This window comes from Podarcis bocagei (assembly GCF_964188305.1).
Source record: "Podarcis bocagei genome assembly, chromosome: 5".
In the NCBI taxonomy this organism is placed as follows: Eukaryota; Metazoa; Chordata; class Lepidosauria; order Squamata; family Lacertidae; genus Podarcis; species Podarcis bocagei.
Window position 1 is genome coordinate 21,268,291 of NC_138129.1, and position 14,671 is coordinate 21,282,961.

A 14,671-nucleotide genomic window follows, 5' to 3' on the forward strand; every position below is an offset into this window, starting at 1 on the left:
TGCATTTCTGTCTCTTTGTCTCAACTCAGGGGCGGGAAACCTCTGGCTTGCAGGATAATCTGTGGGAAGCATGCTGTCGAAGCAGACTTCTGCAGCCAGCAGGATGAGTGGACAATACAATCCTGCTCAGTTTGGTGGCACCTGCCTGTTCCCCTGCTGAGAACAGGTGTGCACAGCCTAAGTGCAGTGTGGGGCTGTTTGAACGCTCTTTTGCAAACAGTCCGGTGCTGCTCTTTAAACTTCTGATTTTGGAGATTTAGAGAGTCATTTGGGGGTATTGTAAAGGGTTTTTCAAATAGCTCCATGCTGCACTTTGAAGTTCTGACAGCAGGGGCTACAAAGCACTGCATTACTTGATGTCACTATGGTTTCAGGTGATTGACAGGTGTGTGGCCCCAGCCACATATACAATTTGGCCCTGCAGGGGTGGAGAAATAAGGATATGGCCTGCTGGTTAGAAATGGTTTCCTATTCCTTCCCCAGCTGATGATTCTTTTATTGTGAAGTTGACACTATACAAGGGAATCCTGTTGCTTCTGGTTTCTTCTGATATTAATAATCGGGAGTACTCTTATTACACCTCAGTTGAATGGATCACAGAGATGTGCAATACCACCTCCTTAGGTAAAAGCATAACCAGCAGATCGAATTAATGTTGGCTAATGTAAACAAGGAGTAGCTCTGCTGGATGCAAGTTCCTTGTGAAAGCTTTACTTGTGGAAGTTTCCCAGTGAGCGGGCCAAGAAAAACAGAGTCATTTAGTCCTCTGAGGTGTTCAGTAACAGAATGGTTCTCAAAGAAGCAGTCGATGTAGCTTTGGGTAATGAAGGCTGCATGGTGTATGGGGCAGAATGAGGAGAGTTCATGTCTCAGTTCAGTAGTGAACCTTGCTGCGGAATTTAAGGGCTAGACATCTTCTCCCTGCCCAGCCTACACTGCAGGGTTGTTGGGAGCATAAAACAGAAAGAAATGCTGCCTGACCTCTTTGGAGGAAAGATGAGGTGCAAATGTGACAGATATGTAAATAGAAGATAGTGGCTGCTCAGAAGGGCACCAAACCATACAGTAATGTTGGCCACACTGTCAGCTTTGGGTCTTGTTATGTGGGGGCCTTTCTCTGTCTCTTCTCAAGGCCTTATTCCCTCAGCATGTGATATTCTGCCTGTTCCTTTACACTTGTTCTAACAAAAACAAGCCCAAGAGCTACAATTTCCAGAGCTCCCAGTGAAGAGGGACAGTTAAACCACTCTGAGAACTGTTGCTCCATGAGGGGAGCAGGTGTCTCCTAACCTATTCTCAGAACCCGTAAGAGACTGAAGTTCCTAGAATTCTTTGGACTGCTGAAAGTGGTCCAGGTGGGGCCTGCCTGTATGTGCAGTGGCTCTGATGCGTGAACATCAGAAATAAATTCTAGGCTTTCATGTTCAGTACAAAAAAAGGGCACGTGGCAAATTGGCTGCCATTAATGAACTAATAATGCATCCCCAAGTACACCTGCCCTCTCCAGCAGTTGTTGCAGGGAAAGATTGGTAATGGTACGTAGACGTATTTTAGGGAATCTTGCCAGCTCACTTGGGACCTCTGAGTTCATCCAAACTGCTATCTATGCTTGCTTCTCCATTAGCCCTTTTCTCTGGAATTGCCACCCTTTGGTCATATGCTTTTTACGGAGAATCCAGATGTTGCTGTTGTTAAATTGCTGCAGTCCAGTATTATCTGTGTTGTCCTCCTGTATTTTTCAGATCTCAGTTGTGGGCATTTTTAGCTGCTGTAGTTGAATGGGACTGCAGCTCAGGCAAAGCAGTATGGATGATCGTGTCATTAATTAAAAAACTCCTGTTTGTAAGTCCTGCTCTTTGTATTGCTTCCTGTTGCTTCCTGCTGAGAAATGTGACGAGAGCCCCTTAACTGGCGCATTGAGAGCTTCTCCTCCAGATGGGCTGGTGGGGAGCTTTAAGTTACTGTATTTAGGAAAAATGACTACAGCAGAGGGAGACTCTGAACACTTTCACCATTAACAGTAGTTTTGTGAGTTCAGTCCTTCAAGAATTCACAGTGTGAAGCAGCAGATAAGAAAGCCAATGTCACATGTGTTGCAGTTTTCAATGGGATTGCATTGTTCATGACTGAAACATTCTAAATCTTGCCTCTTACTGTTATTTTAATTGCTACTGTCCCTGATTTAAATTCTACACCTTGTAACAGGACCTGTAACAAAAGAAAAGGAACTTATGTCTTATGAATGGTTAAACTACACCTTTAATAAGCTCTTGCTTTTATTCTTCTAAAGTAAAGAGGTTTGTTTTGTCCCACTTTTCCTTCCCCAGGACTCTGCAGAACAAGAACCTCCCCACCCTAACAAAGGCGATGTTCTTCAACTTACGAACCATTCTGCTTTCTGACCCAGATAGAGCCAGCCAGCAGTGGAAAGAGGAAGGTCTGTTTCACCTCTCCTACAGTACAATGTTCAGGTGAGCACAGCATACCTAAGCCATTTCCTCTGATACAGGAAGATGGTGGTGAGGTCTGCTCAGGGCCAGCATATATTTATTCAGACAGTTTATATACCGCTTAGTTGCCATCATCTCGAAGTGATGCACAAGAAACTCAGTATAATCAGTTAACATTATAAAGTCAGAATTCAATTAAGCTGCCTGCTGGAATAAAAAAGTATTCAGTGGGTGCTGGAAGTTCAACAGGTGGGGAGAGGGCTGTCTATCTCAACTAGAAAGGCATCTCATAAAACTGGGCTCGCAATACCAACCCAATGGCTCCTTGTGGATACAAGCCATGCATTTGAACCATGGGCGGCCACCAGTAGTGACTTGGCAGGGATATAAGGGATCAGGTGGTTCCTACATCAGACACCCCAGTAGTGATATATGGAAGTGAGAGCTGGACCATAAAGAAGGCTGATCACCAAAGAATTGATACTTTTGGATTATGGTGTTGGAGGAGACTCTTGAGAGTCCCATGGACTGCAAGAAGATCAAACTTCTCCATTCTTAAGGAAATCATCCCTGAGTGCTCACTGGAAGGATAGATCGTGAAGCTGAGACTCCAATACTTTGGCCACCTCATGGGAAGAGAAGACTCCCTGGAAAAGACCCTGATGTTGGGAAAGATGGAGGGCACAAGGAGAAGGGGATGACAGAGGACGAGATGGTTGGACAGTGTTCTTGAAGCTACCAGCATGAGTTTGACCAAACTGCAGGAGGCAGCGGAAGACAGGAGTGCCTGGCGTGCTCTGGTCCATGGGGTCACAAAGAGTCGGACACAACAACAACAACAACAACACATCAGAAACCCAGTGGCATCACTGGGTACCAGGTGGGACTCCTAACTCACCAGGGGACCCATTGCCAACCCTCTGCTTTTCTTCCTCCCTGCTCTTGCTACCCGTTTGCCATTCCTCACAAGGAAAACGAACAGCAACAGGAAGGGAGAGAAGACACAGCAGCATCCATTGGACCTTGCTCTGTCCCTCTGGGTGAGTCTGCAAACTGGGCCAGCCCATAGGTTGAGGGGCAAGCAAATAGGCCAGGGAGATAGCAGTGAGGAAGAGGAAGAGCAGTGAGGAAGAGAGCATCTTGCCCAAAGGCCCCCAAAACATGGGTCTGTATAGGAAAGGAAGCTTGGTCTTAATTCTTAAGTGAAATCTGCAATGGTGTGTCCTTAGGAATGAAATTGGCACTGTTCATTTTCTTGTCTATCCTTCCACCATCCTGCAGAATGTGGAGAAGAATACATATTGAATGTCTAAATGGACATTGGCCTTGTAGAACACCACTTTTAATGAGAAAGAAAACACAATTTAAATATCAAATGAACCTTTAGGCCCTTTGGGGATCTGGCATGTATATTGGTATGTATCTAGCCAGGATCACACAGTGGAACATTTTCAGTTCAGAATCCAGCCTTCTGGGGAGAGTTTAAAGCACAGATGGGAAACATGTGGCCTTCCAGCCATTTTTTGAATGATGTCACAACATTGGCCATGGTGGCTGAGATTAATGGGAGTAAGAGTCTAATAGCATCTGGAAGGCCACAGCTTCCCCATCGTGCTCTAAAGACTGCTGGCCCTCACTTTTTTACAAAAGTTATCAAGTGTTGTAACCCAAGGTGACTTTGCACTTGTGGAAAGGACTTCTGCTTCCACATTGTGGGAAACTGTTTTCAAAACAGATGGAAGCTGGTTTGAGGGAAGATGTGCCAGAAGCAATTTCTCCAGAAGCAAGAGCATTGTGGCTGATGTTGTGTGTACTCACAGGAGCCTGAGTAAACAGCAATGTGTACACAGTCATTGTACACATTGTACACATAGTGCACACCATAGATGGTGATATTGTCAATAGATGAGGAGACTGATTATGAGAAAAATGTGATGGAAGAGATAAAACTCAGCTTTGGATATACTGAGCATGAGACAAGCAAGAAGAATAGCAGAAAAGCAGATATTTAATATAGATATGAATTTTCAAAAGGCACGCATAATGAGTTGAGGATGAAAGAGTTTGAATAGAGAGGTAGAGATGCTACCATTTCCATATAAATGGTACTGAAAGTCATTGTAATTAATACATTTGTTCAAGATGACTGTGATATTTATATTGCAAGAAAATAATAGTATTTTAAAGAGGATATTTATTGTTTCTATCCCCACTTGCCAGAGCTGGGTTCCTGACACTGTATGGCAATGAAGGCAAAGATTATGAGGATAGCAGGAATCAAGCTAAAGACCTGGCCTTCTCCCTGGAAATATACACTGAGTTTTATAAACTGGACCGTCTTTTGATGAAAGCTGCTCGCTCCATCTTGAGTGCAGGTTGGTGTGTCTGGTCAAGAACAATCATTCCCCAAACTCTGGTGCTGTGTGGCTCAGCCTCCAAAAACAACGCTCTCCATCACCAAACCTGGAAATTCATCTCTCAGCCTTTGTAGGCAGAGCTAACTGCTTGAGGCACCAGACTTGGGGAGAGCTCATGGGACTCTGGAGAATTGTAGGAGGCTGCCCCGCCCCAGCATTTGCTGTTTGAGGTGGCTGCCTCAATCTGCCTAACGGTAGGGTCGGCTCTGCCCTATCCCCCAACACACCTTTCTTTATGTAAATTTATTTTTTGCATTTTAAAATTAAGTTATGTGTATTTGCATAAATGCATATGTTTATGTGTGCGCGCATGCACACACACACACACACACACACACACACACACGAGCACACAGATCTCTAATGGATCTTGGATAGCCTTAGGATTTCAGAATCGGAAGGTAATTTGAAAGCAATCTACTCCAGCTTCCCTGCTTTGTGCAGGAATTTTGCAATAACAAGATTCTTATGCAGATGGGCCTGATGGGCTTCTTAGTTCATCTAAGTGAAGGCAAGTCCAGCACCTCCCAGGGAAGCTTTCTATACTGTCGAGAAGCTCTTGCTGTTAGGACCTTCTCCTCATGTTAAGCCCAAATCTGCCTCCTTGCAATTTCCACCCCTTTGTTTTGTCTTGCCCTCTGGACCAAAAGTACACAAGTCTGCACCACCATCTAGATCTGGTGACCCATCACCATTGAGCTCTTTTGCTAAACCAGCAGAGCTTCCATCCCACTCCTTTTCCACCGCTACCAGAGCCATCTCTACCTTGGGAGCATTTTGGGTTAGGCCGTGTCCCTCAAGTTTCATTCTCATGTCTTCAGAGTTTTGGCGACGGCAGCTGCTGCTCCACTAACCAGATGTTCCCAGTTGCAAAAAATAAGCCCATAACACTGCTGCATAAATGTGATCTGACAGTAACAGAAATGTAGCTTCCGAGAAGGACTAGACTACTTAATGTACAGAAGCTATTATGAGCAGTAGATGGTGCTATTGTGCAACCTTTCAGGTCGTTTTGCCTTGCAGGGAGTTGTGGTTTGCTTGTTTTTTTAAGGAATAGATAGATCTGGTTACCCCAGGGTCAGCAAACTTTTTCAGCAGGGGGCCGGTTCACTGTCCCTCAGACTTTATGGGGGGTCGGACTATATTTTTTGGGGGGAAATGAACGAATTCCTATGCCCCACAAATAACCCAGGGATGCATTTTAAATAAAAGCACATATTCTACTCATGTAAAAACACGCTGATTCCTGGACCATCCATGGGCCGGATTCAGGAGGTGATTGGGCCAGATTCAGCCCCCGGGCCTTAGTTTGCATACCCATGGGTTACCCATTAGAATGATACTTGCAGAATAGTGGAAAAACTATGAGGACTACTACCCAAACAGTGGAAACCTCCATGGCAGCAGAGTTCCACCACTGGCATAGCCCAGCAGAGGGACCACCACCTAATCCTAACTTCTCTCTTCCAATAGTGCTTATTATGGGGTTAGGATTCTGTTCTGTGCTGTACACATATCAAAAGATAAGACAGTCCTTTTCCTACAGACTTACAGTCTAGTAGACATGATTCAAAAGGAAAGGGGAATGGGGAGGGAAGAGGAATGCAAGTATCCGAACAGTTCCTCCTCCTCTAACTGGTTGATGGGGCCCAACTAGTCCTTACCATGCCATTATACACCTCCTGGGAGGCAAAGGTTTCAGCCTCTGCTCACTGACAAAGACCAGAGTGTGCTTCCCTTTATCTCTGCAATCCCAGGGTACTGCTTAGAGTTCTCCTGGATTCAAATTCTTGCTCAGCTATGAATGGTGGCATTGGAGAATCTTTCAGTATACCTACTGATTTATGAAATCATTTGTCTCCCACCTTTCATTCTTAACAAGGACCCTCAAGACGGCTAACAATTAAAATTGGAATTAATGCATATAATGCAATAATCTAAGGCAATTTGAGATAATACCATTATCTCACAGGGTTGTTGTCCGGAAAAAATGAGACGGCCCCATACGTGCTTTTCTGACCTCTTGTGGGAGGAGGTATATTAGTGCAATCACAATAATACAACATCCATATTGATGCCACTGGCTTTTCTATGTGCAGCGGAAAAGAAGGAAATCAACAGCATTAGGAAGCACCTCTGGAGGTTACTATCTGTGAAGAGACTGGATTGCAGAGCTAACCGAAGTGTTTGGCTGGACAGCTACAAACAGCACCTGGTGGACCTTGGAGTAGATGAAAATATGCAGACAAGAGCAATGCTGTTGCAGCTCTGGAGTACTCAGGTAGGAAATGCCACCATCCCACTTCCTCAATCGACACTTTCCTTTTGGAGTTTAAATGGTAGGCTTGACTCTCCACTTCCAAACTTCCATGCAACCTCAATATTTTTTTTTTATCATGAATGGGTGAAGTTAGGAGCACGTACATTTTAATCTAAAGGCCTATCATTAATGTAAATGTAGCACGTGGATGTGATTGCTGCATTTGTATACAGGTTCTCTGATATTTACTATGAAGACCTGCATGCATCCATTTGCCAAAGAGCTACCGGTGTTTTGACAGTGACAATCTGCTTCACAAGAGGGACTCTGTATCCTAGTGGAAACACAAGGTTTGCATGCAGAAGGTTTTAGGTTCAAACCCTGGCATCTCCAGTTAGGGCTGAGGAGGTCACTTGAAATAATACGACCGAGAAGAAGTATAACAATGTGATAACATAATATTGTATATAAACAGCAGAATGTATCATTTGATTAATAAGCCAGAAATGGTAGTTGAAGGAAGTCAACAGGGAGGGGGGAAATTGGAAAATGTATGTTTAACAATGATATTGGATATTTGTTTTGAGAAAAGAAAATTAATAAAAAAAAATTAAAAAAAATAATAATAATACCGACCAACTGGATAGCTCAGCTGGTTAGAGCGCCTTGCTGATAACACCAAGGTTGCAGGTTTGAGCCCCATATGGAAAAGCTGCATATTCCTGCATTGCAGGGGTTTGGACTAAATGATCCTCAGGGTCCCTTCCACCTCTGTGATTCTATTACCTATATGGGCTAAAGCCTGACTTGGTATAAAACAGTTTACTACTAGGGGAGTATCAGTAGTGGCAGAAGAACATTGTATTCAGGAGCCCCTAATCAGTTTCCAGAGGAACCTTTTAGAGCACACTCTGAAAACCACTGCATGCAGCTTGCTTTTCTGCTTCTTCCACCTGTAACCCCGCCCCCCCCCACATTCCACATGCATTAGGTCATCTGCCCCAAATGACATTGGGGCAGTTTCCCTGCAGCTTCCCTAGCAGATGACAGGAATTTTCTGGAATGCAGTCTCCAAGGAAGCGGAAGAGACTTTATTCCACCACCACCCCATAAAGCACGAATAAACGCATTTACTTGCAACATGAATGATTAAAACCTTGTGCACTTTGTCCCCTCCTTTAAATGCCTGCACTTTAATTAAAAGAGCAGTCGCCCTCCTTGAAAAGTTGTGCGGAATAAACTTGCATCCTCCTCTCCAAAAACAGCATGAATTATGTATGCCCTGCGCTCCTCTCTGTTGGGTTTAATGTACTGTAGATGCACTTGCTATCAGCGATGGTGCTATATTGCATTTCACTTAATCATCACAATTTTAAAAAGAAAAGCAGAGGAAAGTTCACAAAGCTTGGTCCATCGGATATTTTTTTTACCCTTGATTTTCCATGGAGTGTATTTTCCAGATTCTAAAATAGATTTGCCATCCTGGGTGCAAAGGGGCAGGTGGGAAACTTCCCTATGCAAAGACAACCTTTTTTTATAATTAGGAAACTCTGAAACCCTCTTCAAAAGTTCACCTGCTACATGATTAGGATAGTGCATGGAGGAGAATGGAGATGAGCTCAACAGCTCCATCCTTTTATGTCACCTCTTGAACTCTCAGATCCGTAACTTTCCACGGCTTGGGAACTGAACTGCTTTGGCAAGCAACCTTCTCTACTTCTGTCAGCTCTCCACACATTTTGAAAGCGTGGAAGACCAGGGTTCTAGATTGTACAGTGCATGTGTACAGCACAGGCTCCCTGCTACAGAAATTCAGCCCCAGACATGTGGAGGGCTATGAGGAGAACATGATGGAGGGGGCATGTTCAAGTTAGATGCTAAAAACTCGAGCGGAGGTGAAACTGTCCCTTGCATGATTCAAGTTACATGGAGAAAATGCACTTCCAAGGGGGGCTTGAGTTCTCAGCTGTCCATTTAGCACTGATGGTCAAACTCTTGCTCCAGGTTCAACACATTTAGGAAGGGGGCTTAACATTGTAAATGGGCCATGGGAGTGAGGCGGGTGGTACGCCCCAGGTGCCATCTTGGGGGGGGGGTGACATTGCAGCCGCCCTCACCCCTGGGACTCTCGCTGCTTGCTGTACACCCCCAGGACTTGCACTGCTTGCTGTGCATGCCCCGGGATGCACACTGCTTGCTGCACACACACCCTGATGCGTGCCACGCTCCCTGGGACGTTCGCCAGCCATGCCCCCAGATGTACACCACCCCCAGTGCTGGAGCAGGTAGCTTCGCCACTGCCTGGAATTGAAGCTGGCACCTTTTGCGTTCAACTTTCTTGGCACTTTTTCTCCATATGGCCATTGGCTGCAGCAAGCTTAATGATGTGTATCAATACAAGCCAACTTCATAAGCTAGGTCTAAACAAAGCACAAGACTAGAGCAAAAGCTGTGAGGTTTAGGAAAAATTGGGGGGGGGGAGCAAATATCTCACTTCTTCCTTTTTTTACTCCCTTTTGCTTTGTTCAGCCTTTAGAGAGCAGTATAACCATTCTTTTCCAGATCGTTCCTGTAGTTCAGATTGCTAGAAGCCTTGTTTTTGAACAAGAAGTGAGATGTAGGAATTGTATAGAGAGAAAGGGATGTTCTGTGGCTCAGTAAAAGGACACACACCATGCACGCAAAAGGTCTCGCGTTGCATCTCTGGTAAGGGATGTGAGAAGGCAGTGATTTCTGTACTCATCACAATCTGTTCTGCCTCCATTCTGCAGCACTTTGGTTTCCACCAAATACTACATTATTCACCATGCTGTCTGCTATGGCTGAATTTATGTCGTAATTTCTGTTACCATTATTACCACGTATTCAACCATGCTTGGTTCAGGTGCATGAGCTCTGGTGCACCGAAACCCTGAGGAGAAGTTACATAATTTGCATATTTATGAAACCTTCCTAACTTATATTCATTGCAATGTAAGGGAGGTAGATTGAGATGCAAAGTTATCCACACACACACACACACACACACACACACACACACACACACTCCATCCAAACTCTCTCCAACATAGTCAGTCAGGGGTTGAGATTGCCCTGCAATTGGTGCCCATTGATTTCAACAGGTCTGCTCTAAGTCTGACATGGGTACAAGCCTTCATGTTCTGCTTCTGGCTTTGATTCAATTACAGTGGTACCTCAGGTTACATACGCTTCGGCGGCGCGGCGGCAGCAGGAGCCCCATTAGCTAAAGTGGTGCTTCAGGTTAAGAACAGTTTCAGGTTAAGAACAGACCTTCAGAATGAATTAAGTTCTTAACCCGAGGTACCACTGTATATGCCTAAATTCACAGGGCTTGTCCAGGCTCCTCCTGTTATTGTCTTCCTGATAAAAGAATTGTCAGATGCTTCGAGTTTCTGAAGGAGCCGATTAGGTCTGGGAATACTACCATTAATAATGCACAAGTGCTTGAAAGGTATTTATCAGCCTTTCAGGGCAATCCTTCAAGAACCATCCTCTTGTTAATTTACTTTCATGTTATGGATGCAATTGGTGTTCTTTACAAATGAAAATGATATTTACAGTGACTTGTGTTTTGTTTCCTTATGTTGTTGTAGTAGATGCTTTATTGATTCATGAGTTGTTGTTGTTTTGTTGTTGTTGTTAACAATCTTGTTGTTGTGTTTATTTTTAGAGTAATGCAGGGCCTGCAGTTTTCTGGCTTCTCCTGTTTCTTTTAAAATACCCTTCAGCCATGGCAGCAGTTCAAGGTGAAATGGAAGCAATTTTTCGAAGTAGAAGACAAAAAATTGGACAAATGCATGGAATCAGCCAAGAGATTTTAGACTGCACACCCATTTTTGGTTAGTAATCTCACATTTGGAGCCAGCCTCAGGCAATTTGATACCTTCCATGAAACTTTTTTTTAAAAAATAAAAAACATGTTATTTATTATTACATGTATATCCTGCCTTTGCTCCAGAGAGCAAGGCAGAAGAATATATGGTTCTCCCCATCCCTATTTTTTTGCTTCAGCCATCCTGTGAGGTAGGTTAGGCTGGCAAATGGTGCCTGGGTCTAGGTCACCCAGTGAGTTGCATGGATAAGTGTGGATTTGAACTCTGGTCTCCCAGGTCCTAGCCCAACACCCTAACCACTAGACCACACTAGCTCACAGCAGTACCACTGGCTCCTGGAGTCCCTGCATCCATCCCATGTGCTTCTTTGACAGCCAATTTCCCTTCACATGTGGACCCAGGACCACCAGATTCTCTACTGTCCCTACATTTCTGTGGTCTGAGTTGCACTGTTTCCAGATACCCCTATCATGGTTATAGCTGTCTCCATGAGCTTCCCAGTTACTCAGTCTTTCTGAATCTGCGCAGAGCCAGCCCTATCATTAGGAAGTGTAAGGCAATCATCATTGGGGCAGGGCCAACATACTTAAAGCAGGATCCCTGCTTCAGACCTTTAGCCTCAACATGTGGTCATGAGGGGGCATAATGGTGTGGGCAAGGAAACCATCTGCCCCTCAGACAACTGTAATCACCTGAGGAGAGAACAACTGAAGCGGCCTAATATCTGCACTTCTGTGCAGGAAACGGTACATAACTCTCATATGATGGCCCCTGCTCAAGTATTCCATTACATGAGTCCTGTTTCAGTCATGCTGGGAACCTACAGGGAGCTGAGCAAGACTTGGAAGGACTGGTTTTGAATGGGAAACCATCAGAAGCTGGGGTTACCATTAAACTTTACAGGACCTTGGACAGGTCCTAGGCACCCATGAATTACTTCAACAATGCTCACATAACCAATTGAGGTCCTAAGTCATGGTGGTGGCCTCTTCAGTGCTTGGGCAGGGCCCTGGTTTGAGAACCCTGGCATTCTGGTACGATTTCTATCTTCTCATCCAAGAGATTAGAGGACTTTGGGTCCATGACGAGTTGGTGGAGCTTTTCATTGGAGGAGCCTGAGACTACTTCAGGGATAGAGTCAAAGATCAAACCTCCCTATGCAGGGTGATCCATGGAGTGTTATTAATTACTGGGCCTCAGGCACATTTGGGAAGTGCAGGGTCCCTGAGGAAGACTCATATTTGTAGAAGCCTCGCTCAATATCTGAAGAGCAATAAGTTGGCTGGCACTTAATACCTCTTTCACTCATGCTCACTCCCCTGAATTTCTCTGAAATGCACATCCAAATTGCTGCTGAGCCTCCCCTGCAAGATTTATGTGAATATGCGGTTATTCTTAATGTGTAGTCATAAAGAGAAGAGAAATACTTCTTCATTAGCATCTGCCAAATGTAGGACTCCAACATGCGCTTATATAATCATTGCACAAGCATCCGATTCAACATCAAATTTATTTGTGTCTCTCAAGAGAAGTAAGGTTGTGCCTAATGTTCAGGGGTGAATATTTCTGGCATACAAAGGTCACATTCTACACCACCCCCTCCCAAATCTGTACCTTTTCAGATTGGTTCACTGTCCCTCTGTGGAGCTGCTCCGGCACCATTTTTTAAATCCTCATTCTTGTTGGCTGCCTGATCCAGCCAGTCAAGGAGCACAAAGCCAGCATGATATCACAGTGCCACATAACCAATCAGGGCTGGCTACGTGATGATGTCATCAGTCCAATTAGAGCAGCAGCCATGCCTCCTGCCCTCCCTCTGAATGAGCAACAGTCTTTGTCATATTCTGCAGGGCCTCCCAAGCTATCACAAAATCCCTCCACCCACATTTCATCTCATTGGGCAATGGAGGAATGCCCAGATTTCCTTGTTGGCTTTTGGAGGAACACTCAGATAATTAAGGTATTAATTTACACAGCATTTCTAACTGATTGTGGACTTTAAAATCCCTAGTTTAGTCATCTCTTCCCTTCCAAATGTGGAGAAACAGTGGTGCAGCGTTGCCAACATTGTGATCAGAACTGAGAAATCTAAAAGACAACAAGGTAGCCCTAGACCACCATGTCCTTTCATTAGATTACTCCTTAGGCACAAGGAGTATTTTAAGTCACTACATCTTGTTCCAAGCACTGCAACTCCTACATTTGCACCATAGTGCCTTTGTCCCCGACCATGTTTCCTTAAAGAGGAATGTTCATTAACTCTGTTCAAAACTGCTATTAAAACAGGGTTGATTTGTCCCGGCAGTGACACATTTTCACACCATTCTTCCTGCTAAAGATCAGCATATGCCGTGTAAGGACCTTTTTCAGCTGCTAGGGAAGATGGGCAATAAACCTGTTCAAACCAAGAATGCTCAGGGAGGATAAGACTCTAAGTACTAAGCACAACTGCTTGGAAGTAATTGTCCCATGGCAAAAAAAGAAGAAGCAGCAGCTCCAAAAAATCAGCAGATCCACACTATACACTTAAAGCATATTCCATGCACAAACTACAGCTCCCAGTATTCCCAGTTGTTGTTGTTGTTTGGGGGGGGCACTTGCTTTAAATGTGTGTTGAATAGCCTTTGAATGTATGGTGCGGATCTACCCATAGAAAAGTACGTAGTTTATTGAGGAGAAAAATCCTAGCCTGGCTTTCACCCTGTCATGAAGTTTTCTATGTACAGGATTTGATATTCATTCATTCCTTCATTCCTTCATTCCTTCATTCATTCATTCATTCATAAAGGGTCATTCCATTCTTTCCCAGCTAGAAATTGTAGTGGTCTAGTTCAGGAACTTTTTTATCTTACTATAAACTAGTTTTTCAAAACCGCCTCTAAATTCTGGTTCCACAGGGAGCTCGAAGAGATATGGATTGTTTCCCCCACTTTCATTTTATCTTCACAACATCCATGTGAGATAGGTCACCCAGCAAATTTCATGACTGAGTAGGGAATTAAAACCTGAGCCACATGGCTCCAGTCTTTACTTTCTGACAGTGACCCCATACTGGCCTCCCACACTGTTAAAGAACGCAAATCTGTGTTCTTAAATAATTGGAGGGAGTTCTTAAGTCTTTGAGATGTAGGTACAAGGTATGAATGGTCAAAGTACTGTGCGATAAGTATAGTACAATATATGTGCATTACTAGTAGTATTTATTATTTTTTAAAATATATACATATACCATTTTCAGCCATCAAGATGGATTTAAGGGTAGAACACTAGAAATCTAACGCCGTGAAACAGAATATCTTTCAATCAAACAATAAAAATTAGGCTATTTATGTTATTTGGTATAACGTACTAAAATGTGGAAATGTACTGTTATGCTATAAACTGTAAGGAATGGGATGGTGGTTTTATAAAGAAATGGGGGGGGATAGCACACACCTGCTGTTTGCACTTAATGTATTTGCAGCAGGAAATCTTGGTGTAACTGTGATGTGCCTCTGGCAAATGTAAGGAATTGCAAATAGAACGAATCTAACGGACTGTCAAATGCAATAGAAGGTATCTAAGGAATAAGGCAAATGTAATAGAAGGAATATAAGGGACGCGGGTGGCACTGTGGGTTAAACCACAGAACCTAGGACTTGCCAATCAGAAGGTCAGCGGTTCGAATCCCCGCAACGGGGTGAGCTCCCA

The 14,671-nt window shown here is 44.0% G+C and overlaps 1 protein-coding gene across 3 annotated transcripts in view; it reads left to right on the forward strand.

The window, feature by feature from the left end:
- PTGIS (prostaglandin I2 synthase) overlaps positions 1-14,671 on the forward strand; it is a 41,810-nt gene that overhangs the window by 17,941 nt on the left and 9,198 nt on the right. For all 3 annotated transcript variants that reach the window (XM_081196385.1, XM_081196383.1, XM_081196384.1), the window contains exons 4-7: positions 2,328-2,471; positions 4,671-4,825; positions 6,967-7,148; positions 10,819-10,987. In XM_081196385.1, the coding sequence (XP_081052511.1) occupies positions 2,328-2,471; positions 4,671-4,825; positions 6,967-7,148; positions 10,819-10,987 (650 nt within the window). The remainder of the gene's footprint in view (positions 1-2,327; positions 2,472-4,670; positions 4,826-6,966; positions 7,149-10,818; positions 10,988-14,671) is intronic.